Source organism: Cupressus sempervirens, chromosome 6 (genome assembly GCF_028749045.1).
Source record: "Cupressus sempervirens isolate cs-2001-9-10 chromosome 6, ASM2874904v1, whole genome shotgun sequence".
Classification (NCBI taxonomy): Eukaryota; Viridiplantae; Streptophyta; class Pinopsida; order Cupressales; family Cupressaceae; genus Cupressus; species Cupressus sempervirens.
The window spans coordinates 295,465,398-295,493,295 of NC_143123.1; the positions used below are offsets into that span (position 1 = coordinate 295,465,398).

The 27,898-nt window shown below is 33.7% G+C and overlaps 1 protein-coding gene across 2 annotated transcripts in view; it reads right to left on the minus strand.

Moving 5' to 3' along the window:
- Positions 1 to 661: 661 nt before the first annotated feature.
- The window catches only part of LOC149552378 (uncharacterized), a 96,471-nt gene continuing 69,234 nt past the window's right edge, over positions 662 to 27,898 (minus strand). Inside the window, exons 12-14 of one of the 2 annotated variants that reach the window (XM_089787917.1) lie at positions 2,329 to 2,382; positions 2,130 to 2,228; positions 662 to 1,127 (exon numbers count right to left, since the gene is read on the minus strand). In XM_089787917.1, coding sequence (XP_089644043.1) covers positions 1,042 to 1,127; positions 2,130 to 2,228; positions 2,329 to 2,382 — 239 coding nt within the window. In that variant the 3' untranslated portion in view covers positions 662 to 1,041. Of the gene's footprint in view, positions 1,128 to 1,362; positions 2,229 to 2,328; positions 2,383 to 27,898 lie in introns of those variants that run through there. The other variant, XM_089787918.1, reaches the window with a different exon arrangement.

Sequence of the window (27,898 nt, forward strand, 5' to 3'; positions counted from 1 at the left end):
CAATTGTATCTAGATTTTATGATAGTAATAAATCTTTCATTGAGTCACATTTAGTGTAGTTATACAATCTTTGAAACACAATAAATAACATTTTAAATCACAAACAATAATCATACAATATTTTTGTTTATATTAACAGCCATTAATAATAAACATTTTTGCCTTCTAAAATGTAGATGAACTTTTAAGAATGAATTGTATAAATTGTGATAAACCATTAAAACATCATAAAACATGATTGTGACTTACAATCTTTTATTTGAATAAAAAATATGTAATCATTAAAATGAAATCAAATCTAATATAAAATAGTTAAATATTTTAAATAGACACATCTCTCTCTCTATATATATATATATCTTTTCTTTCAAGTTTAAATCTAAAATTTCTCTTTTTAACAAATCTTTCACCCTGAAAGAGTCTTATAACTTTTCCAGCAAGAAAATATCATTTTTGAAAATAAAGCTCCCACATAAAGCCTATCAGCTTAATAATAATAAGTTCAAGTCAAATACAATTCAAACCTAATATTATGAAGTACAACACCTTGAAACTCCCCTAGAAAAATCCACCATTATGCTAAATTTATTAACCAATTTGATGGCTTCTCATATAACTATTGGCAATGGGGGTAAAATTGCAACGGAGCCCCCCACTGGAATTAGGATAAGTGATTTTTTAATTCAATTACCGTCAGAAGATGGAATATTGGTTTGATTGTTGGGAGAACGGATAAACATTAATGTGCAACAACGATACTTTTCGGTTTGTCTGGCACAAAAAAGGGGGCTATTTGGTTCATACAATTCAGCATACAATAGAGCAAGTCAGCCATATTTTACCAATAAAATGACCTCTCAAATATAATTAAAGCCACATTTTACCACTAACATGATGTCTTTGAAAAAAATGATTTTGGTTCTAAATATTAAGTCAATCATTCATCGACCTCTATTCCATTAATTACGTGAGGATTTTGCATTACCAGTAGAAAAAGCAAAATGCTTGTAACGTGCACGTATCCAAGTCGTGAACAAAGATTCAGAACCTTCTGAAGCTCATTAAATTCGATAGAGCACGTATGGAGGACACATTAAAAGCTTTTTCCAATATTTTACTCGATCCAGCTGTAGTGCATTCAAAATTAGTGTGGCTCAGAGAATTAATACAAATCAAAATGTTACGTTTAAATTCATTAATTACTAATAGTCAAACTCTCTATTCCTGTCTCCTTTATATATCTAGACAAAGTTAATAGTCCTAGGATGAAATCTTCAATTCATGACAGAGAGGCAAAGGTAAAAAGGTTGTATGTTTTTTAAAATGCTTTATTTACTCAAGAAACAAAAGAAGAGCATGCCATGAACGAATCTAAATAGAATAATAAATTTGAAAAAACTGATTCTTTTTGTTCTTTTCCAAGATCATCACTACATTTGACGAAACAATGTGGCTAGAATCCAGGTCTATACATCATCACATGTTACAAAGTGCAATGTTTCACAAGCAAAGCAGAAAATGTTCTGAAGATGCAAGTATTGGCATGCCAACATCTCATACAAGCAGCTGCAAATTGAGGAAGAGTCTTCCTCGTCTTGATTTACTATATGAATCTTCGAATGAATAGATCATAGAACAACAGGCACAGAGCCCTGGCAATAATATGACACAAATTGAAAGAATTTCTGAGGTAGTTCAAACTCATATACAGAACTCCTCATTCAATTAGAGAAGGCAACTGAAAAAAGGGCTTATAGTAATTTATGCTTTCCCGTGCAATTCACGATAGATCCTACTTAGGGTAATTCTGAGTTCCACTTGTAAAGCAACAACTGACACCCAGAAAAGCTGCCTCATTTGATCAGATGCAGGCATACTTATTGAAACATTCATCCTAAAACTGGGAAACTTTATCGGAAAAATTACAATATCGGCATTATGTCACACCGTGCCCCACAGATTCCTATATGATTTCCTAGATCCCAATTTGAGTACAACTATAGAGACAGATCGTCTGCAACATTTTCATTGGTGTATGGCAATCACTCAATTGCAGATCATGACTGGTCATCTAGGACGCAGAGGATGAGGCCGAAAAGAAGACAACCGATTTGGTGAAGAGATACTACCTGGTGGCGATGGCTCTGGACTCTCGGATGTTTCAATTTGTGTCGGCAACATATTTAAAAAACTTCCCTGAATTGGTTCTTTACCAACAGCAGTTGGATCTGCAAATCAATGTGTCAGATAATAAAAAAATTAGTCTTGAACATACCATTCATTTAGAGACCGATTGACCAATTCAATTTTTAAATGCTCATGACATACCAAATAAAGTTTTGATGGAAGGCCGCTTGGGTTTACTTTTCTTCCTTAACTCCGCTGAAGAAAGAATCAATTTATCAGTATTTAAAAGGATGATAGCACAGGGTCACTAACAATAGAATTGTTTCTTGAAAGCTTCAAAACTTGCTGATTTCTTCAAAGAATAGTTGTACTCAAAATTGTGAGTAAATTCAATGTCAATTACATAATTTCAATAGAGAGGTGTCTCCATTTTTCATTGGGCAGGATGTTGAGAAAAAAGAGGTCCGAGTCCAACTGAAAATAGAAAAACTAACAATAGACTGCTGATAAATATTAATAATTGTAGTTGTCTGCAAAGTAAAATTAGTGATTTAACTTAGAAACACATATCCACAAAAAATAACGATACATCACAACATCTTGCACTAGAGACCAATAATTTCATCAAAAAGACATTTTCAATTTCTTGAGAAAAATAGTTGACACCCATTTTAGCCAGTATTTTCCCATCATTTACAAATTTAAGATTTACCAGTTTTCTCTGAATTTTCAGTGTTCTGATTTTTTCACCTAATAAGATAGCAGACTGCAGTTACTTTCTTATTCAGACTGTAAACTGCTCTGCTTTTTCCTACAACAAAACAAACTAGATTTTGTAATTTCCTGAGCATGATTTTTAGCATACATTGGAGGAATCACTCAGATACAAGTGCACACGAATCATATTGACAACTCTTCACTCAGATCTTCAAAACCCAGAGACAGCAGGTAAGGATTATAATATATCTATTAATTGGTTCATGATTTTTTTAAATGACTTTTCCTCTTATTTTGAAAAAAAATTACTTAAAAACCTAAACTTTGTTATTTTTTAAGGGTTTAAGATTAGTTTAATTCTAAAATAGTATGGTGTAGTCACGAATCATTTCTGAATTTCATTGGGTCTAAATTTTTAGCATCAATGTTTTGGGTCACGCTCGGTGATCCATCATTAGAATAGAAGAAAGCAGAGTAGTATACTGTATTTTATTTTAATAGTACACTAATAAAACTTCAAATAATTTTTTAAATTTTGCTTTTATGGCCAAATCCTAACCCTATATTATGGAAGTAATTGGTAAAAAACTTGTTTAATATTAAGAAAAATCAAAAGATCAATTTATACAAGAGACTGAACAATGTTTCCTTAGGAAACAATCGTAAAGAATACAGACATTTTATTCTAGAAACAGAGAACTAAATATTAGAAACATTCTAATATTTACAGGAAATTACAATAGATAACCATTAGATACTAAATAGAGATAATAGAAACTCTCTATTATCGTAATACCTCCCTTAATGGTTAATCTATCCAGAGCACGAAGCTGTTGAAAAGTGTATAAGGCAGATTTTGTCTGCTCGGAGTGCTTTCCCCTGTTCGTTGTGGGCTGCTAACCAGATTGCTTAGATAGGGCAGCTAAGCATTTCCCAAATTCAACCTTCATGTGCCCATACTTGTGGCAATAGTCGCATTAGATGTGCTTTTTCCTGGAGCCTTCTAAAGCTGGAGCAATGGAACTCTACTAAGAAGACAACTATGAATCAAAACCATAATTGCGACCATTGAACTTATGCTATCCATCGAGCAAAATATTCGTCAGCAATGGCATAGCATGTTTTTCCGTGAAAAACATGAAAATTTGTGAACACACGTACTTCGAAGCAACACAACAGAAGACCCAAAAAAAAAAAAGGTTCCCAAAAGAGAGCTCGAAAAACCCAAAAGGAATGTGTTGTCGGATTTTGGATCTGCTAGCTCGAAAATTGAGGCACCCAAAAAAACGAACAACCCAATCGAGCTCTCAAAAAACCCACCAAGAATTTGTAAAAGGTTTCTTGATCCGGTACAAAAATTTACGCATTCGAACAAAAAATGCCCTGGCTGCAAAAAGCTTCCAAAAAGCTTAGGAAAATGGCAGATTTGCAGAGAAAATTGCAGAATCTAGGCACAAATATATTGGGGTTTGGAAAAAATTAGATGCCTCCAAATAAGCAAAAAATGACCACTTTTTTTTAATGAAAAACAGCCACAAACCAGGCGCATTTTTCAAAATCAAGTGGCAGAAAATTTTGGGCATGAGTTGCAAAGAAATGGCGCCCAACAAACCTCCACATGTTACAGCAAGCAATAACCCTCTATTTTCAGAGGATTCAGTCATGCTAGTTGTAAATAGAAGGGTGCAAGTTTGCAAACCGGAAAAAATTGCGAGACTTACAGACAAAATGGCCCGCTTTTTTTTTTGGCAAAAAACCCTACTCGAACCAGCAGTTTTGTAAGCAAATAACAATGAAAATAATTTCGAAGAAAAGGGCGGATAATTTCAACCAGAAATTATAATTATTTTCGAAAAAATTTAGAGTATTGGCTTTGATACCATATTACGGAAGTAATTGGTAAAATATTTGCTTGATATTAACAGAGATCAAGAGATCAATTTATACAAGAGACTGAACGATGTTTCCTTAGGAAACAATTGTGAAGTATAGAAACATTCTATTTTAGAAACAAAAAACTAAATATTAGAAACATTCTAATATTTACAGGAGATTACTATAGATAACCATTAGATACTAAACAGAGATAATAGAAACTATTTGTTATTGTAATACCCTAAACCTGAATTTTTACACAATTTGTTTTTTCTAAAACTGTAATCTGCTGTGTTTTGATGACCTAATTTATAATCCTATTCCTAAGCTTGGAAAATATTTTCAAAGTTAATGGTTTGAATTGAGCCTTTTTAAGTAAATATGTTACTTTTGGTTTGTAAAACTATCGTACAGCTTTTTACCCAGGCCCTAATTCTAAACATAAAACCAGAAATTAGGGTTAGTGCATACTGAAACATCAAAATTAAATCCTTGATATTTACTAAAAACACTGGTTTTTGTGTGGTTTTGAAATAATGATCAATTAAATTACAAAGGGGGCAAAAGCTCCTTACCTAGAGATTACAAGCAGAGTTTCTAATACAGAAATGAAACAAAGGATACAACAAAAGAAACATTCTAAATAAGAACCAACTTCAAAAAGGATCATTGCATAATTTACTTTGATACCCTCCCTAATGGTCATTCTACTAACTACCCTACACATGACAAACTGCAGATCATTAGAACATAAATGCATAGAAAGCTAACTCCTTTTCAGAACGCTTTGGGACACGGAGGGCTGGACTTGTGATCAGCCAACCGCTTTCTACAAAAATTTTGGACATGACCAAGCACAAGAACAAACTAAGTGTCTTCCAACCTGATGGTGGGTAGCCAAGCCAACCCTCTCATTATCCAGAGACCAAGATCAACTTCACAAAGAACTTCGATTTTTGTTGATTAAAAGTCGGCAAAGAACACTGAAAGCACAATTTTGCCAAAAGATCTTCACAAGAAGTTGCTGCAAGCAGCACCCTGATTTTGTGGAAAATTTATCAAACCCTCAATGTAAAGTATCATGCATAGTGCTTGCGACTTCAACATCATCAAATTTCACAATGCCCAAAAAATATCAACAGACTCATCCTGATCACCAAAATACAACACAAATGGCTCAATTCCATTTTGAAAAGGTAGGCTCTTGCCAACAAATTTGTAGCTAACCATGATGTTGGAATGATTGAAAAAAGGGGCATTACAATCCTCCACATCCTACAATTGCTTGTCCTCAAGCACTGCCAGCTCATACACTCAGTTATCCCATATTAACTCAATGCAACTCCCGGATTCCGGGTCATTCTCGGAGATTTCCTTTACTACAATTGATTACACTGTGAATCAATGACATCAATCATGATATTCCTGGAGCTGGAAGGAAGAACATTTCTCATCAAGTTATATACAACAATCACGAATACCCCTTTTGAACTGCTGGTATACATGATGACAATAGTATTACAACTGAAAACTGAATTCATAACTATCCTGGGAATGCTTCAGCTATCAGAAACTGGTAACACCTCAATTATGCTAAACCTACAAGTGGTATAATAATAATCCCATGCACACAAATTTATGTAATCAGCTGCAACCATCAATACAACATTTGAAAATATATAGGTTAGCAACATGGAATGACTGTACAAACATTAATTGTCAATGTGGAAGTTAGAAGCAATTGAACCATATCTGAAAACTCTCGCACAATACATTACATACTGCTAAAGTCTACCAAGCTTGTGAAAGTGATTGTTCATCTGCTAATAATGATCAAGTTTGGAAGATTGAAAATTGGAAACCATAAATTTCTCATTCAATATTCTCCTCAAGAAAGTGACCAATACAAATAAAGCATTAAAATGATGAAGTATCTTCTCAATAGGTAACCTCATGGTTCATGTGTTCATCTGTTCAGTAGGATACAACGTATGCAAATTTACATGATATCAAAGTCCTACATAACTTGTGTCCGCCAATGACATAACAAGTGATGTGTCCGTGATGCAAGGGATATTTGGATTACCATGGGATGTCATATCTCATATGTATCTTGGTTCCACAAACACTATCTCACGCCTAATTATGGAATCTAGCACATCAACAAGGTAATGCCTCATACTAATGGCATCCTCATAAAACTCATCAATCACCTTGTTACATGTGATTCTTAACTTGTTCACCAATGTTCTTTATATTACCCAGAAGTCCTCAAAACAAATCAGCACATTGGCTGATTTCATCAAAATCAGCAATGTGGAAGGACAGCACCTGCAACAAATAATTATTTTTATGTGCAGATAGGAGATGTGGGTATAGAAATGATTGAAAACACTCCTTCAAAGACGAGAAACTCTATCACTAAACTGTAACTAAAAATTCTCCAATCCTCGACTAAAAAAAAATTGGCAATACTTCCTATATGCAAGCGACCAAAATTATGTGATGACAATGGATGACAACTGCACCAAATCTGAACTTTTCTCTCAGATCTCACTGAATAGTCCCTTTGCCATCCTAAACCTCCAATGTACCTAGCTATTGAACCATTCCACAAATGCTCCACAATAAAGTAGCTAAATTCATCATATTGCATATCATGATTTCACTCCATGTGTCATCTAGTGGCAATGCTTTCAAAACTATGAAGTATTCATGCATCATAATCCCAAGTGAAACTTTATCTCCATTCAAAATTGATGACATGATAAGAATCATCAATAGAAAAACCAAAGATATGATACATGATGAATATCTTTCCCTCACAAGCTATATTAAGCATAATGTGACCAAAAAATGAGTTCTGTGAAAAAGCCTTAAGCATAGTTATCCTCTTACCAAATAATGGACTACTGAATTGTTCCAACCACTGAAAATTGTCCACAACCAACTGGATAAACTCCTCCATGATCCTGCTGCTATAAGGTTTCTTTTGACCTGCTAAGCTAGTGATTTCACTTATTTCAAACTGTTGTTTGAGCTTGAAAACCCAAACTAGATATTATCATTACCATGCATGTCATATACTTGTCGATTGGGGTTTAAATCCAACTGACTTATTCCCTGCACCATTTCACAAATACTTGTCAGTCAGTACTAGTACATGATTTTAGCACTCTTATCTTCCATTGCATGTTCATACATATCGATCAGATTTTAATACCCAATGACATAACCACCCAGCATAACTATACTTGTCAATCCTGCAGGTTTCACAACCAGATTGACATAACTTTCCATGCATTGCCAGTTTTAATCTCCCTCAAGCAATTTTGGAGTTTCTCTCCGACATTACATGGACTTTGTCAATAATTTCTCTAACTAGGGGAATTTTCCAATTCAATACTCCATTTCAGGTGCCAAACCCTTCTCACCATCTCCAGCTAGACACTGAGACCAGGTGACATTGAAGCACAGGTTACCTTGTAACAATATGAATATTTTCTGTTAAAGGATGATGATAAAATCGTATCTTCAAACACTTTGTTTAAACACGTCTTGTAATTTGTTTATAACATTTTGCAAACAAATTGTAAAAATGTAATTGCATGTAACAACAACACAAGTCAAAGTCAGGTAGGACTCCGTTGTTGAATAAGTAAAAGTTAGTTGTATTTTTCCACTTTTTGCTCATAGCCCCTCTATATATATGAGGGAGCTCGTTTGTAAATATCATCTTTATTATGCATAACAACAAAACTCTATGGCTTTGAGAAGCATTGTGAAACTTCATTCTTATTATGCAAATCAGAATTAAATCAGTAAGAGGAGGCCTCTCGCTTCAATCTTTGAGTTGAAACAGATTCATGTGTGATTAGTGTCCTTATGTCATTGTTATTACATGACCTTAAGTTGATTTAAGGTAATGGCATGTTGTTTTATTTTTTTAGATGTTTAAATCTGATTTTGAAAACTTTTATTACAAAGTAATTGGAAAATACTTGCTTGTTATTAATAGTGCTCAAGAGATCAATTTATACAACAGACTGAACGATGTTTCCTTAAGAAACAATCGTAAAGAATAGAAACATTCTATTCTAGGCACAAAAAACTAAATATTAGAAACATTCTAATATTTTACAAAAGATTACAATAGATAACCATTAGATACTAAACAAAGAGAATCGAAACTATCTACTATCGCAATACCCTCCCTTAATGGTTAATCTATCCAAAGCACGAAACTGTCAAAAAGCGTAAAAGACAGATTCTGATTTCTCAAAGTGCTCCGCACTATTCATTGTAGGCTGCGAACCAAATTGCTTAAATAGAGCAGCTAAGCGCTTCCGACATTCAACCTTCATGTACCCAAACTTGTGGCAATAGTTGCATTGAATGTTTTTATGTTTTTCTTCTGAGAGCTTTCTGAATCTGGAGCAGAGGATGTCTGCTGAGAAGACTATTGATGGTACTTTGGATAATGCTCCAAAACTTTGCAGATGAACATAATGCTCCAAAACTTTGCCGATGAACATAATGCTCCAAAACAAACAACAATAAGCCATGATTTTTGAGGTGAAAAAACAATCAAAACCCAACATGATTTTGTGGTTAAAAATCAATCAAAAGATGACATTATAAAGCTTCGTTTTTAAGGGAAAAAATGGTAAAACCCAACAAATAATTTTTGAGAAAAAAAATTACAAACCCACAAAGGAATCCCACACAACTTTGAGAATTACAGAACCAAAAAATTTTAAGGGAATATTTATAGATACCCATAAGAATTTTTTTTAGGGAAAAAAACATGAAAACCCATCAGAAATTTAAACCCGCCAGAATTTTTAAGGGAGGCAAAAACACGAGACTTTGCATGGTAAAGAAGCACATGCAACCCTCAAAAAGTAAAGCCCCAAAATATTTGAAGGGTGACCCAAAAGAGAGTTCAAAAATCCCAGTAAGAATATGTTGTTACTTTTTGAGTCGGCTGACTCAAAAATAGAGGAACCCAGAAAACTTTGATGGCAACCTAGTTGAGCTCTTAAAAGACCCATCAAGAATCAGATGTTGGCGAATTTAGATCTCTCAAATTGAAAACCCTAGTCGAATTATAGAGTTGGAAGCGAATATGCATGTAAATAATTTCAAAATCAAAAAAATATAAGGCAAATAATTTCAACCAAGGAATTATAATTATTTTCGAAAAAATATAAAGTATGAGCTCTGATACAATATTACGGGAGTAATTGGAAAATATTTGTGTGTCATTAACAATGATCAAGAGATCAATTTATACAAGAGACTGAACGATGTTTCCTTAAAAAACAATCATAAAGAATAGAAACATTCCATTCTAGACACAGAAAACTAAATATTAGAAACACTCTAATATTTACAAAAGATTACAATAGATAACCATTAGATACTAAATAGAGATAATATAAACTATCTATTATCGTAATACCTTTGACCTGCAATATTGAATTTGAAAGATTGTGTTAGTGTCTAAGGCAAGAAAAGCTTGGAGTCTTTGAGCTACAACTTTTTCTGGGTTCAAGCGGCTTGAACTACAATATATATGAAATTTTTTGAGTTGCAATATATACATCCTAGTTACTAAATCTTTGTGATAAGTCATAAAAGTACACTTAGATAAAAGTCTTTGAGCTTGTATGGACTTCTCAGATAATTGAGTTTGCTAGTACACTTGATTTTTCTTTCATCTAACTTGTATGGACTTCTTAGATAATTGAGTTTGCTAGTACACTTGATTTTTCTTTCATCTAACCTCTACACATTAGAATTATAATATTATTGCTTCAATCAATAGCAAACCACCTTACAATTATTAGTGTGTTGAATCAAGAGAAAAGGATAATTGTAACACTCAAATGTTGATCTAGTGTGTTGGTTCCGAAAACTGCAGACCAGAAATCCAAGAACCTGCCACTTCTCTGATAGGATGACGCAATCAGTTCTGGCCAACGAACGAGAATCGCCTTGATTCCCCTGCACTTCAGGGTTTGCTACCCCTAGGTGGGTAGACCTCCTTGAACCTGATCACTTGGTTCAAAGCTTTTCTAAAGCGAATTTGAGCTTTTGAGTTCTCTAGCTGGAAAAATCCTTGAACTCGATCAAAATAAAGGTAAATGTTGAATGTTTTGTATAAGGTTTTTTTAACAATGGATTTGAGGTTTGTAAGAAGGAATTTATAGATTTTCTAACTTCAAATATAGATCCAATACTTCAATGATAAAAAGACCAGTGCTTTAACTTATTCATGCAATAGAGTCAACTACAATGAAGATTACAACGTACAACTTTATAATGTTTTATCCACATAAACTATAAACAGTTTAATGATCAAGATGTGACAGATCAAATACATATGCAATTCTCAACTAGTCCAGATTGCTCTTTAACTCCCAAGGTCGAGGAGACAGACTGAACACAGATTCGAAAACAATTAAATATTTCACAATATCTGCGATGATCGAGTTTAAAATGCCATAGATGACCTCGTCCACTTATATGACTGAAATTGTTTACAAAATTAAAAAAATGATTATAATGGACGAATCATTTGCAGCTTATTTTCCATGGCTTAAATATAAACAAAGGGCTATTTATTTATCAAATAATGTATAAATTTATATTACAGTCATATTAAAGCTCCTTATCCCTCCGTAAAAAATAAATATATTAAATTTGTATCTCTCTTTCAAATGTGGAATATTGAATTGTGCCTTCTTGTCCTTTACTTACATATATTTATATCTCTTTCCAATTTAACACTGTGACTTTTCAAATAAATGGTCATATCTCTTTGTAATTTTGATCCCTCTTTAGTTAAGCGTACCACTTCAAATATTACTAATTGTACCTTTACAACAATATTTCTTTTTAATTAAATCACACCTTTAGTTTCTTTTAAATAAAATAAGACATGAATTATTCTAGATGTCACCTGGTCCCTAACAGCGTTCAGTCGATTGCTCCTTTATCTCTTTATTATGTACCATTTATGTGATACAAGATTTTACATATTTCCAATCTTTGACTAACGTAAGTCTCTATCTTGAATATATTTCTGCCGCACGATATATGATATCAATCCCGTCTTATAATATAACTGCATCTTCGTGGTTTGATGTGGCTGCCCCTATCATAAGTTCATCAATCTTTATGTTCCTGATTTCCTACGGTGCACAAATGCTTCAATCATTATTTGGATACAAGTCACTATGTTTGATACACCTAATCATTATCGCTCCTGGGTCCACCATCGATGCTTTCATTTTGTATTGTCATGTAAAATCCTTCTTTTATACCCAAGCTAAGAGTGCGGAAGCAATTCAGACATGATCATCCATTCACTTCTTTTGCTCGACTTTCCAATATGCAGCTATATGAATCAATTGAAGTCAAATATAGATCCAATACTTCAACAATAAAAAGACCACTGCTTTAACTTATTCGAGCAATAGAGTCCACTACAATGAAAATTATAACATACAACTTTATAATGTTCTATGCACATAAACAATAAACAGTTTAATGATCAAGATGTGACGGATCAAATATATATACGCAATTCTAAACTAGTCCAAATTGGGCTTTGACTCCTAAGGTCGGGGAGACGAACTGGATACAAATTCGGAAACAATTAAATATTTCACAATATCTGCGATGATCGAGTTTAAAATGCCATAGATAACCTCGTCCATTTATCTGACCAAAATTGTTTACAGAATTAAAAAATGATTATAAAGGACGAATCAACTGCAGTTTATTCTCCATGCCTTAAATATAAATAAAGGGCTATTTATTTATCATATAATGCATAAATTTATATTACAAAGTCATATTAAAGCTTCTTATCCCTCCGTACAAATAAATATATTAATTTTGTATTTCTCTTTCGAATGTTGAAAATTCAATTGTGTCTTCTTGTCCCTTACATATATTTATCTCTTTCCAATTTAACACTGACTTTCAAATAAATGGTCATATCTCTTTGTAATTTTGATCCCTCTTTAGTTCATTGCACCACTTCAAATATTACTAATTACACCTTTACAACAATAATTCTTTTTAATTAAATCACACCTTTAGTTTCTTTGAAATAAAATAAGACATGATTTATTCTAGATGCCACCCAGTCTCTAATTGCGTTCAGTCGATTGCTCCTTTATTATCTCTTTATTATGTGTGATTTATGTGACACGAGATTTTACATATTTCCTATCTTTGACTAACGTAAGTCTCTGTTTTGAATATATTTCTGCCACACGATATATGATATCAATCCTGTCTTAAAATATAACTGCGTCTTTGTGGTTTGACATGGTCACCCATATCATAAGTTCATCAATGTTTCTGTTCGTAATTTCCTACAGTGTGCAAATGCTTCAATCATTATTTGGATAGAAGTCACAGTATGTTCGATACACCTCATCATTATCACTTTTGGGTCCACCATCGATGCCTTCATTTTGTATTGTCATGTAAAATCCTTCTTCTATACCCAGGCTGAGAGTGCAGAAGCAATTCAGATGTGATCATCCATTCACTTCTTTTGCTCGACTTTCCAACATGCAGCTATATGAATCGATTGAAGTCACAGGTCATTCGATATTCAACTTCACTTTGTTATTTAAACATCCATGATGGCTCATCATTTGTTTACTGCGTATGGTAGTGTCTCTCAAAGTACAATTAGAGATCTTGATTTACTTCCGGCAATAATTAGAGTAAAATATGGAGTGCTGGCTTCTAAACGGCAATATCAAATTTCTTTGAGAAGTAACTGGGCATTTCTGCAAAGTTCAAAGATACAAAAATCGTCCAAATGTCAGAATAAAACTTCATTTATTGCCCGATGACCCCTTGAATTTGGTTCTGTTTGACCCATTTTTCTATCGCTACCATTGAGATTGCTCCTTAATCTTGACCTTTTATACTTAGCCACATGTGTGTAACTCATCAAATACTTTTATTTCAAACCTCCACGCTAAGACGAACTCCTATATTGTGCACTTGACAGGATCGATAGTTGCAGTGATTAATAAAATAAGTATCTTCAGATTCCTATGCAAGCACCGTTATGAATTTGACTACAATAATAGTCCCCTCTTTCCATGAAGTCAATTCTGGTGAATAATCTGATTTCTCTCATCACATTGTGTATATATCATTATTTTAAGAATTTTCAAATTCATGATACACTCTTATTTTGGCATACTACTGTCTCCATCATGGCTTCAGATGATGAACACTTATTTGATTTTCCCCTTCATTGGAAGTCTTGTGGTTTTCTACAGCAAATATCTCTGCATGAAGTTTCTGGTTTGAAAACATCTTTCATGACTGCTTCTATATTTTGTATCGCTGTGTGTATTTTAGTGTATACTCTTTTGTCACTGTGGCAATCCTGACTGAATCCGATTGTCATTGACTTTACAAAATAATCTTTTATTACATTTTAATGTGTCGGCAATCCATAATCTTCAACCGGAATCTGAACTTTAGTTCCTGGGCATATATTCTGTGTGATTCTATGCACAGTTGACAAGTACAGTATGCTCTAACTCCCCTTTTGTTAATGTTACAGGAAGCTGTGCGATCATTTTTCTTTGCTCCTATGCTATGTCTTAAGCTCTCAACTCTTCAGATCTACACATTTGAAACCAATCTGCTGATCAAGGAGTCAACCTCTAGTGGAAATATACTGCTGCAACGATCGTTAACAAGAACCTTCCCTACTGATGTCCAAAAAGATGTAGTCTTCTACTGCATATCAGTTATCATCAACCTTTTTTCAGATATACAACAAGTCTGTGAGTTTCCAAACTTCCCATATCATCAAACACTTGTCTTATAAAATGTGAGGTGAGCAGTTTTATAGGTTGGTATTCAAGGTGCCATGTTATGGATATACAGCGTGCTTTTATAAAGTGAGAAAATTCACAAGTTTCATAACCAGAGATCATAAATCCGCTTTCCTTTTATAACCAAGAAGTAGTTATAAAAATAGAGGTTAGTGAATCTATTGCTATTTGCAAATAGTACGTGGAAGTGTAATGGAATTGTGTGTCCAGTTTGTTCAAGCATGGCTTAGGTTAAAACAAATTAACTAAAAACATGGATGAGCAAAAGCTGTGATGCAAAATTACATGGCTGAGGAAAATTGTATAAAACTCCATGTGAAAAGGATGGCCTCTTTAGAATTGGTTTTACATAGCACAATGGTGTATGAAATTTGAAGATACAATTTGCAAATAAAAGAGGAAAAGGAAAGAAAAGTGGCTTTTATAGTCCACGACACCAGCCATAGTTCTTGGGTTGACATATGGTGACAGTGATATGGAACTACAAGAAGGCATATCATAACTAATCAGATAAAGATTTATCCTTAATGGCAACAACCTAATGATCCAAAAGATAAAATTGATAGTGATATGGGTGAAAGATGGTATATAAATGAAGGTCATCAATAGCTATGGTTGGGGACATATGCTCCTTGTGGGCATAATGAGATTCTAGCTATCTCTGGAGGAGCAGACCAAGCATCCATGCTTAACATGATGTGAGGTAAAAATGGGTGACCCTAGGCCCCCCAAAAAATGAAACATTAATTCTTTCCTCTATTGAACACCCGATTTTGATCATGTAACACTTCAGATCTTCTGAATATGATGCCATATCTTTCCTTACTAAAATCTAATCCATCGGCAAATTTCAAAAAACAACCATCACAAGGCATGAACATTAATTCTTTCCTCTATCGAACACCTGATTTTGATCATGCAACACTTTGGATCTTCTGAATATGATGCCATATCTTTTCTTTGTAAAATCTGATTCATTGGCAAATTTCAAAAAACAACCATCACATGGCATGTGCTTTTCTTTCATATAATTGGCTTGTTGCCCACATTTCAAATCTGCATCAGGTGCATCACCTTTATAGACAATACATATTGGTTGTGCTTCATCAACGTGTACTTTGCTGGATGGAAGGTCGCTATGCACTTGATCAGTCACACCAGCATTTGATTCAATCTCCTTCACTTGATTGTCCCCTTGTGTACAATTTGTTTCAGCTCTGTACTCAGAATGTATATCCTTACCACAATAAGACTTCAATCCACATTCAAAAACTTCCTTGTCACCAAGAATCTGATCAGATGGGATACTTGGAAAGCTGTCAGTGCTATTCTTCAACGTTCTCCCCATTATGCCTTTGTGATTCTTCTTCACAGGTTTGATGTATTTCTGGCTCATAGGATGAATTGAAAGATGTCTCACCTTCTGAATGCATATCATGAGTTTCATCAATTTTTAAATTAGGACTGCTATCTTCATCACAATGCTGATGGACTTGATTGAATAGAAAATCTTCTTCAAACAATGGATTCGAAAACACGGAGAAATTAGACATATCTCCATGTGCTTCCCCTTCAAACAACGGATTCAGGAATATTGAGAATTCGGTTATGCCTTCATGAGAGCTTTCATTCGGATCGTTAGATGTTTAATCAACAAGACTAATATCTTCATTATCTCTTGAAACTTCCTCATGTTCATATGCTGTATGCAATTATGTTTCAGCTTCACTATTTGATTCCTGAAAATTACCATCTCCTTCACTAAGCACCTCTTGAATATGCATTGATCCATCTAGTTTATTTTGGTGGATATAGAAAAAAATTGGACTATTTTTCTCAACATGTTTCTGATATTCCATATCTAACAAGGCTGAAATTTCTTCCATGCTGAGACATTCCTCTCCCTCATTCATAGATTCACCGTCATCTATTGTCACACAGGTCTCCCCATGGATGAATTCTTCTTCAACTTGGCCCAAAACTTCTTCCCCATTCAAATTAGGAACATCCTCATATGTTTGTTTCACATCAATACCACCTTCTTCAAATATCTGAAAAAGAAGCTTCAAATCAGGGTCACTTGGCAAGACTCCCACTCAAAAATTTCCTTATAAATTCCACATATGGAGGCTTCATGTCTGATGGTATTTCATGATAAATGGTTGTCATCCTCATGTACAAATGCACCGAAGACTCCCCTTCAAATTTTTCTAAATTGAAAAAGGCATCAAGTGGAGACATGTCAAGATCCACTTCCATGTTGCAGCTTTGGGCTTCATCTAGTTCACAGCACACGTTATCCTCTGCACTACCATCATGAAATTCACATAGGAACCATTGTTCAAATTGTTTCCAAGATGAGATACATTGTGTAGGTAATAATTCACATGCATGTCTTGCATTGTCCTTCAATGTTCTAACAAACAACTTCATCACCTAACCCTCTGCACAAACCTCATAGTCCTCTATGAATGTATAAAACACACCCAAATGTCGAATTGCCGATTCATCCCATTCTCCATGGAACTTTGGTACAAGTTGTGAAAGCTTTGGGGATAACTTGCTAGGCTCATAATCAAACTTGCTGAAATCCAACAGCATAATACCATCTGGAGTAAAAAGCTTTCTCTGAAATGATCGATACATTTGAAAAAACTATCCACCATTTCCACCTGAGTCTTCTCCCACAGCAAAGCTACCAACTGAAATTTTACTGCATAAGAGTCGCCACCTCTTTCGAGGAATGTATTGATTTGTTGATCTTACAGGTTCTCACTTCCAGTAGAGTACACTTCCAAACAAAATAGATACAATTACTTACTAATTCCGGTGTGCAAAATCTGAAACTCTAGGTAAATTCACAATATAAATCTTGAGCAACTCTCCAGCAGAGTCGCCAATCTGTTGGTTCCTAAAACTACAAATTGGAAATCCAAGAGCATGACACTTCTCCAATAGGATTCCACAATTAGTTCTGGCCAACAAACAAGAATCACCTCAATTCCCTTACACTTTAGGCTCCACTACACCCAGGCAGGTAGACCTTCACCTCAAACGCCAACTGCCTAGTTCAAGGCTTTTCTATACCAAATTTAAGCTTTGGTGAGTTCTTCGGATGGCAAAATCCTCGAACTCAATCAATATGAAGTTGAATGTTGAATGTTTTGTATAAGGTTTTTTACAATGGAACTGAGGTTTGTAAGAAGAGAGTTATAGATTGTCAAACATCAAATATAAATCCAATACTTCAATGATAAAATGACCAGTGCTTTAGCTTATTCGAGCAATAGAGTCAACTATAATAAAGATTATAACGTAAAAACTATAATGTTCTATGCACGTAAACTATAAACAATTTAGTAATCAAGATGCGACCAATCAAATATATATACGCAATTCTAAACTAGTCCAAATTGCGCTTTAACTCCTAAGGTTGGGGAGACAGACTAGACACAGATTCAGAAACAATTAAATATTTCTCAATATCAGCAATGATCGAGTTTAAAATGTCATCGATGACCTCGTCCACTTATCTGATCAAAATTGTTCACAGAATAAAAAATGATTATAAAGGACGAATCAACTGCAGTTCAATTCTCCATACCTTCAATATAAACAAAAAGTATAAAAGGCTTTTATTTATTCATTAAAATATAAAAAATAGATTTATTTTAGAAAGCCATATTAAAGCTCCTTATCTCTCCATACAAATACATATAAAATACTTCTTTGGAATGTCCAATATATACATAGTTACACCGCCCTAGGGGACAAGGGGATGGCGGAATAGGGGACAAGTTTTTGGGATGGGGGGGCATAGGGGCCTTAATTTGGGGATGGTGGGGGGACGGCGACAGGGGACAGGAGGGTGAGTATCTATATATACATATGGTACTTAAAATGTTAGTTATGAAAATATGTATTGCAATATAAGATATAAAGATGTAAAAGAGTAAAAGCTTGAACACTGCATTGAATTGGAACATTGAACATTAAACATAAATAGTCATATCTGCAAATAGTCAACATCGGGATGTCCCCCATCCTTGGTGGAGGTGGCAGAATCTAGTGGCGTCGTTGGGGACGGGAGGACAAAGTCCCCAAGTCCCCAATGCGTTTGTCTCCGTGATGTGGGCAGAAAGGGTGGGGGATGCATCCCTGTGTTACTATGAATATATATTTCTTTTCTTTTTTTGGTATATGCTCTACCTTTATATCTATATATATATATATATATATATATATATATATCTGATAGGGAGCAATGAATAGACACCTCTCTTCATAAACTCTTAATTGTGATCGCACCTTTATTATTAATTATATTGGACATTAAAAGGTGCAAACATATAATCCTTTTCTCCCAATCAATAGTAATTGTCGATTTATTTATCCATTGTCTGGTAACACACCTAAGCTAATAAATAATTGTATCCAAGTATGATAAAAATTAGACACCTTGAAATCATTCGACCAACTAGCTCAGCAAAACATGGCACCAATACATCATATTGTCTTCACTGGGATCATACAAATACATATGTTCTCTTTTAATGATTGGTGTTGAGTTTGCATTTTTCGTTATCGAAGCCACTCCAATTGCGTATTCGATGGTGATTGTTTGTGGTGTATATGTAATCATTTAAACGAATATCATATATGTTCAGTCCAATACCCGCGACAATGAAGCTATGGCCATCGTGTATATTATTTGAAGTGCTTCCTTCAAATGATCTCTATGTTGCTTCGATATCATTGTTTATCAAACACACACTCTTGACACCATATCTTCATATCCATCCTTATATTTGACAATGTTTCAAGTTTGCTTAAAGCATATAATGATTTTCTGGGCAATGATTGAAATTCATCTCACAAACGAAATCCCTCATTCGCATTTAATATGAATTGTGTCGCACTAGTATTTATTTTGCAAGAACATTTTCAGTTTCTACAAACTTCTACGCTTGCTCCTAGCATCGTTTCTTCTTGATATGGACTCATCATGATTCAATGATAATGATTTTTGCCCAATCTTCACATCTTCGTGATATACATATTCTTTAGTTTGCTGCTGATCAATTTATGCTCAAGTTTATCATTTCCAGTACAATCATATATGCTTCACAATGTTTTCATACATTTTTGTACATATATGATCAATACTCGTCAATTGACAATATCATACTTGTTCTCTCTAGATCACCACGTAGCCTTTTGCCAATAACAGTATGCATATTTATAGTGGCTGATATAATTATGTCACTATCACTTCCATCTCCTTATGGCCACTCATCTCTATTATTCATGTAGTCGGTTCAATAGATGTATTCATATTAATATGTTTCTTGGAAATGATGTTTTCTTTTTTTAGAATTTCACATCATTATTGTAATTCTTCAGTGGATCAATCTCTCCTTCGAACTCAACTTTGACATTGATAACAATATTTCAACATATTGACTAGTCTACAGTCTCTTAGAAGTTTGACTCCATTTTTGTCCAAAAAGAAATAAAAAGCTTCATAAGACTTGAACTGTTCAAACAACTTGATGCACAAATGTAAATCCTTTTGTTCTCAAATATTCATTTGCATCTTGGACAGTGATTTAGAACATTCCCATGATATGTTTGATATCAGATACTTTTGTAAAGTGCTACAATGCATACATAGATGAACCATTTTCTTTTCTACATTCTACTGATCATGACTCTCAGTGCTTTGTAGCATATTGTTTGAAAATCAGTAGTGGGTAAGATCTAAAGATTCCCCCTTTGGCATGGTATTTGGAACCAAAATTTAGAGTTTCATCATAGTGTACATAGTTCTAGTTTAGTGTTTGATCATTTTTAGCAGCAATAAGAAGGAGCTTCCCCTTTCTGAGAGGAGAGATTTTATCTCACACAGTGGCTGAAATCACAAATTTATATTTGGTTGACTAAGTCGATTACAAAATATTCACCCAACATGTGCAACATCACACATCTTGCAAGGCTGACCTAAATTGACATCAGTACCATAAAAAGAGAACATTTAACTAGTAAACTATGATTCTTGCATGGACGACAGCCCTTAATTATTGATATACAACTTAATGGAGCCCCTGGATCCCAATGTGTAGACATGCAAGGTTCCTTTCATCTTTGTTATGATGCATCTTTTGTTGAAAACATTGTGATGAAATACAAAGCATCAATCTTTTGCTCAAGTTTCACACTCGTAGATTATTTTCATTATTCTATGTCTACTCCTCCATCTCACTTATTGGCTGGATCATAGAATAGGTTGATAAAGGCTATCCTAGCCTTGGAGAGATTTATCAAACATTTGTTAACATGCTTGAGTAGATGGAGAAAGCTATTCATAGGATAGAGTTTGATTAGGGATTATGAGGGGCATATTGCCCCATTTACACAACACTATTAACACCCGAATTCACATCGCAACCTACACTTATCCCAAGCAATATGCAGAAAAGTTTGAGAGAATGCCTCCATCTAATGATAAGGAGGTGAAAAAGAAGGGCTCAAGGTTGTCATTCAAAAGATGTATAGTGATGTGTTCACCTTAGCCTTTGTCAATATTCATGGTCTCAAATTTAGCAAACTTAAGGTGAAGGCTAGTAAGTAGTAACTAAGAGTGAGGGCTAGTACAGCTACATTAGCTACAACAAACCATATTGGATGCTGGAATAACATGGCAACAACCCACCAAAGTTGAGAATACTTGACACTCATCGCTTCTCATAGATCCCAGTAATTATACTGCAAACAGAATTGATCTACATATAGCTTCATCCACTCAATTAATAGGAAGAGGCTTATCTCTCAACAGTCAAAGAAGTTGGTGATCCTAGAAAATGCCTTATGGCTTCAAGAGCAACAAACTTCTTAACATCATCAAACTCTAGCTACATGTTGGAATGTTGATCCTAAAGATGCTACACAGGTTGATCAGGAGGTAAACAAGAGATTTTGGATGATGCAGCCCCTCATAATGGAAATGACTCGTACTCCAATTTTGATGCAATGTTACTGTTAATGTGTTAGTTCAATTGGGATAAAATATTATTGAAAATATAAATATAATTGTGTAATATGTGATCATAACTTTTCAATATATTTTATTATTATTATGTATTATATATATATTCAAAATGTTATGCTATAATAATAAGAAATACCGATTATCTAATTACATGTTCTGCCCGGCTGAGTGAGCATGCAATTGACTAAATACATGTTTTGGTCGATCTGTTTGTTTCGGTTATGAATAGAAGTTAATCCTGCGACTCACATTCCTGATCTAACGTGACTCCATGGTGGAGTCACTTCACATCGGGGACTTGACTCCCTGTTGGTGTATATTATCAAACTAAAACCCTGTGAATAAATATATACAAACACATACATTAAAGCACCTCTTCAAATTGTTTATTTCAGGGCATGAACGATATCTGTATTCTGACATTCAACATTCTGATTTTATTCAACATTTTGATCTTATTTCAAGGAATTTCAGCCCGAATCAATTCAGTCTCTCTGTTGTATAAAGGATAGTTATTGAATATAGTTTACTGTCATTTATATTCAAGTTCTGATATAAGAATAAACCAGAAGTTTTATAATTTCATTTCTATAAGGAAGTCTGAGCATCAACAGTTACTTTATGCTAATTAGAGAGGTATTTGTATGTTTTCTATGGTTTAAATTATTCATAGTTGCAGCTTACAAAATTCGCGCTTTTGTCATAATTTTTATATTATATATACACATTGACAATGAGAGCAATTAGATTTTGCTAGTTTATTTCTGAACTCTCATGTCACATCTCAATTCAACTCCAGTAGTATGTACTACAGTTCTATTGTGTATATGATGAATGGTCTATCAATGTTATCCAGCACTACCAGGAGACCTCTCTCCAAACCCCAGAGATACATCTCGAGCACTGGGATGTGTGTCACATCTCGAAAATGTCTCCGAAGACTTAGTGGGTGCTCAGGCAATGACATCTTCCAATGTCTTTTGCAGTCTCCCATTGAAAAATCAACATTTGCCGAGTTGAAAACTGCCAAAAACAAAAATTAAAAATTAAAAATCAAAACATATATGTGATAGATTTTTTATTTTTGTTTTTCCATTTCCTATCAGCATTTTCCATTAAACTATCAATATTTTTGGATTTCAATATGCAATGACAATCTAATATGAAACGTTGAAATATGTAGTGACTTTTGAACTCTTAAAAAATGTCATTTAACATGTGCTTAATTAAAATTAATGTTAATTTTCTTTCTTTCTTTCAAAGTTCTATGTCATGTTATTTTCTAGAAATTATAAAATTTATATTATAATGAAAAACTTGACTTCTCCAAGTACCCAGGTCGCCTCTTTTCGAAAATTTGAGGCACCGTACCAGTACCAGTCTCCAAGTATCCTTGTTCCCTAGTAACCTTGATGTTATCATGAAATTTTTCTATACTTTTTAAGTTTCCTGATTTTCTTAATGGTTGTCACTTAAGAAATGGCAACATTTGGAATTCCATCCTAGAAACATGTCTCCCCATCTCCTAACATCTCCATTCAAAAACTTGAACATGAGCTCTTACACTTTTGGTGTCTCACTATAATTCTTTGAGGTTCCATTGATTTCAAATACTTTTTTGTTAAATGTTGTTCTAGCGAGCATTTTCTTTGATGCAGACTCACCATAATAATAATTTCCTTGGGGTTGAATCTACTTTCTTGGTTGTTCAAATTCCATAATCAACCTTTTTCCTGCTATTCAGACTCTGAAACACCTTAAAAGGAAAATTGTATGTATTTGCAATTTCTTTTCCAATGTTCCTCCTTTAGACTTTTTAATTGAGACTGTCTTAGAGGGTACAACATTAAGTACATCATGTAGACCAACAACCATTGAAAAGTTGATTTTATTAATTGTATTTCTATCAAATAATTTTTTACAGGGTGTAGTCATTCCCAAGCCCAGGCAAGTGCAATGAAGCTTCCCAAAGTTTAAATCCAAACTCCTGCGTATGTCAGTTTGTATTTGGTTATTCATATAGAAGAAGAATGGTTTGAACCATAGTTGAAAAACTCGGACTTGGCAATAACTCAGCCAATCCATTCATTTTGAAAAAATCAGAATTGTCAAATACTCGGCAAAAAAATCGACAATAAATCGGAACTTAATCAAACCTTTGAAAATATGTAACCAAAATATTACACTATATAATAACTGATAGAATTATATGAAAGGTAACTGTTTAAAAATAATGCACATTATAAATATAATATTAAAATTTTTAAATATTGTATTATATTTTACCAGTCATAGAAACACTATATTATAATATTACAATAATGTAAATACTGTATTATTGTTATATAATAGTTAATCGCATTTGTAAAATTTTAATAAATAATGTTTATATATTTATAAATACTATTTGTTATAGATATTATTTATTTGTGTTAAAAAATGATTCAAGATTTCAAAGTTTTAACCATAGTATAAATATTATTTATAAAGTTGATTGCATCTGTAAAATATAAACAAATAAAAATAAATATAAGCTGAGATTGTAAAATAAATAGAAATAAACCTGGGATTTGGAAGAGCCCGTGGCAGATGATTCAAGCATCTAAGAAAACTTTAGCAAACAAAAATACTGTTGCAGGTAATTCTGAATGCTATCGTAGGGGTGAATGACTGCGAAATGCCATCGCAGGGGTGAGTGACAGCGAAATGTTGTTTACAAAAATGCCATTGCTATCACTGCAACTTACCGTCGCTGCAAAAAAAATACTGTCACGGCTGGAAACAACCCTAAACTAATTCACATTTTTTATCTTTTCCACTTTAGGTTTGCCCGAGATTTTAGGATTAAATTTGTGTGATTTTCACAATATTTTTCAGTTAAAATTGCCGCTGGTTTATCAATGAATCGCTCCCAAGTTTATCCGCAATAATATTGGGAAGATTTTCATTTGCAATATATCACTACTTTTGCACGAGACTTTCAACTATGGCTTGAGTTCTTCATTATTGACCTTTTGACCAAACAATATTGAATAGCTTTCTAAAGTTTATCTCATATAAATAACAAAATTATAGAGGTCAGAGTCAAAAAAAAACATCATCTACGAACTGCAGAAGTAAAATTTTCTCAATTCCATTACCAACAGCCATTCCTTTGAAGTTTCCATTCTAGTTAAATATCCTGAATATGCCATCCAAAGCTTCAGCAACAATGATGGATGAAAAAAAGGAGAAAAAACCTCATTATCTTAATCACCAGATGATACTAAAACACCTGTGGATTCTCTGTTTATGAACACTGAATTAGTTGAAGTGCAACATCTGACTGAGCCTCCGTATTCTGCCAAAAATTTCAATTAAACATCCAGAAATTTTATCAGGCATTATTCATATCTATTTTGATCATTAACCCTTCTGCCAAGTTGATCATATCATTGGCAATGAGTATTCCATCTGAAACCTATTTTTATATGAAAAATATAATAAGATTGAATTAGCCAGAATTTCCTTAATCCCATTGGCTGTTACCATCAAAATGATCATATGGATCATCTTGCAAAGAGAAGCCTATATGAATAAATTCCCAGCACTCTCTGACCATGTAAGTGATAAAAAGTGTTGTTAATTTCCTTTAACAAGGTGTAATTGCTTCTAAATCATTATAAAGCTTCAGTTATGGTCCAATGATACACCAAAATGCTCGAGAAAAAGTGGCTAGGAATTTAAACAATAGCCTGGAAATAGATATATTATGGTATCAAAAAAATGGCAATTATGAAAAAATATAAGTATATTCAATTCACAATGCATATAATAACACTAGATCAAAGTTGCATGGATATGGATACAGATACGGTATTGGGTACGGATACGGCCATTTTTTAAGACCCCCAATATGGATACGGCTGGACACGACATTAATAAATAACACATATACATATATTTAACATAGTTTTCAAAGTTAATTTCAAAAGTAATATTGACAAATAAATGCTACATATATATTTATAAGTTATGCTTTACAATATGTAAACATAGTAGAGTTGCATTAGAAGATAACCCAAAAATGGGTTGTTGAAATAGAAAAACATTTTATTTGTCTTTCTCATTCGGTGAGGGTTTTGTTTATACTATTTGTTTTAAAAAAACTGCTTTAATATAGTTTTTTTTTACATTAAAGGGAAGATCTATGTCAAATCTTACCAAAAAAACAACTCCCATAGTATTTGGTATGGTTCAATAATCAATTTTCTTAGGCAGACATGGGTACAATATTCGATGTGTATCCAAGAAGTATTGGATACGTTTCCAAATCGGATACGGGGATACCCGCGCCCAAGGAGGGACAAAGGAGTTTCCGGCAACTCTGCACTAGATATATTTATTTATGTATTTGGTTCACATTTGAGTTTATAATATTGATTTTTTAAGTAGATTTGTGAATTTAGTGTTTTAAAAAACATATATGGGAGAGTTCTTTTTTCTCTTCAATTTTTGAATGCTTTTTCATGACACTAAACCAGATATAGAACAGCCCAATGTGGTACCATGTCCAAACAAATCAAATACAGCCCAATAATGGGCTTGCATGTGGCTATATCTGGAGACAATACCTATAGCATATCCATATTCAGTACCCGGTACAAGAATTAAGTGTATTTTGCATTCATGAAGTGAATTATCTGGCAACTATGCTTGGAAACTATCAAAGCCAAGGGATTTATTCCTTTGAAAAAGAACGCACTGCATTCTTCACCTGTTAGAGATTCTGGAGATTTCTCTAAGCCTTATGAGGCATCTGATCTGTCTATATCACCTTCCATTAAGAGGCACTCAAAGCATATGACTACTTTGGATCTAATATTTTGTTTATCCCTGTTCTCTTCTTGACCTGGTGATCCCAGTGATCTTATCGAAGGCTCTTCTCATGATAATGATCCTAGTAATCTTGTTGAAGTTGCTTCACATGATAGTAAGCTTATGCAAGAAGACTGTATTTTTGCTCCAATCTCTTATCCATGTACTCCTTTCTTTCTGTTTCCCCTTTAGTTTTTCTTGTAAGGTAAGATAAGGAGATTTTAGTTAATGCACCTCATCAAGCTGAATTTAGATTTCTTATTTCTCCTTATGTTGCTGAAAACTTCTTTGGTCAATCCTTTATTTTTTACCTTTGTGTATCTCACTTTCAGTTAATGTGTGACATTAAACTATTTTGTTGGACCTCAATCCTATTACCATCATCCACTCACATTGTGCATAAACACTTTATTTTAAAACACATCAATCTAAATTCTGAGTGCATCGTTTAGACATAGCTTCATCCAAGAATAAGAGCTTACCTCATGAATGATCTAATCTAGCAAACTGAAGTATGTCAGCTTCAGCAAATATATCTTCCTGGATCTCACTAGTACTCAATGGAAAACTGCCAAAGCATTGTCCAAGACAGGTATCCCAATCTCTTATTTGACTCTTAGCCCTTGATTATTGATGAAGAGGCCAAACCCTTTAGGTCATTGAGATAGTAATGAGAAGCCTTATTTTTGTGTTGAGGAAAGAAATAGAACTAAAACTCCACCTCATATACACATACATTTTATTTCTATATAAAGATCCCTGAAAGTTTCCAAATACCTCCAGCAAATCTACCCTATAAAATACAGCCAAAAAATAAGATGGCTTGGTTTTGGGTACATCCTTACAAAAAACATGTAAAAAGACATAAATATATACATATAGAACTACTTTCAGAAGACCACGTAACATGCATATAACAGGAAAAAATACCATAAAACTTAAAAAACAATACTCCCATTTCAAATTATAAAACTTAAATGTCATAATGGATATTCATTGTTCCATCATAAAATAATTAAATCAAAAAACAGTAAGTTGCTTTAAGCATGAACATTATATTTATCTTTGTTTTTCTTGTTAAAAGGTGAACGTAGCAGGTCAAAAAGGTTTCTGAGAAAAGTGATTTGTGTGCATCGTTCTATGTGGCTCCTCCAAGTACACTTGGGTTTTCCCAGGTAAACTGCAGATCATTTCCAAATCAACCTGAGTGCACTTTAGAGATGTCTAAAGTCAAACAGACAGGATTTCTAACAGATACCAGGCTGTGTCCAAGCTCGACTCTAAGCATAAACCCCAGAGAAACAGTAACATTATGGAATACTGTAGAATAAATTTGTCCTTTAAAATTAAATCCAAATCACTTTTACTGCAGATTAAGCTCAAA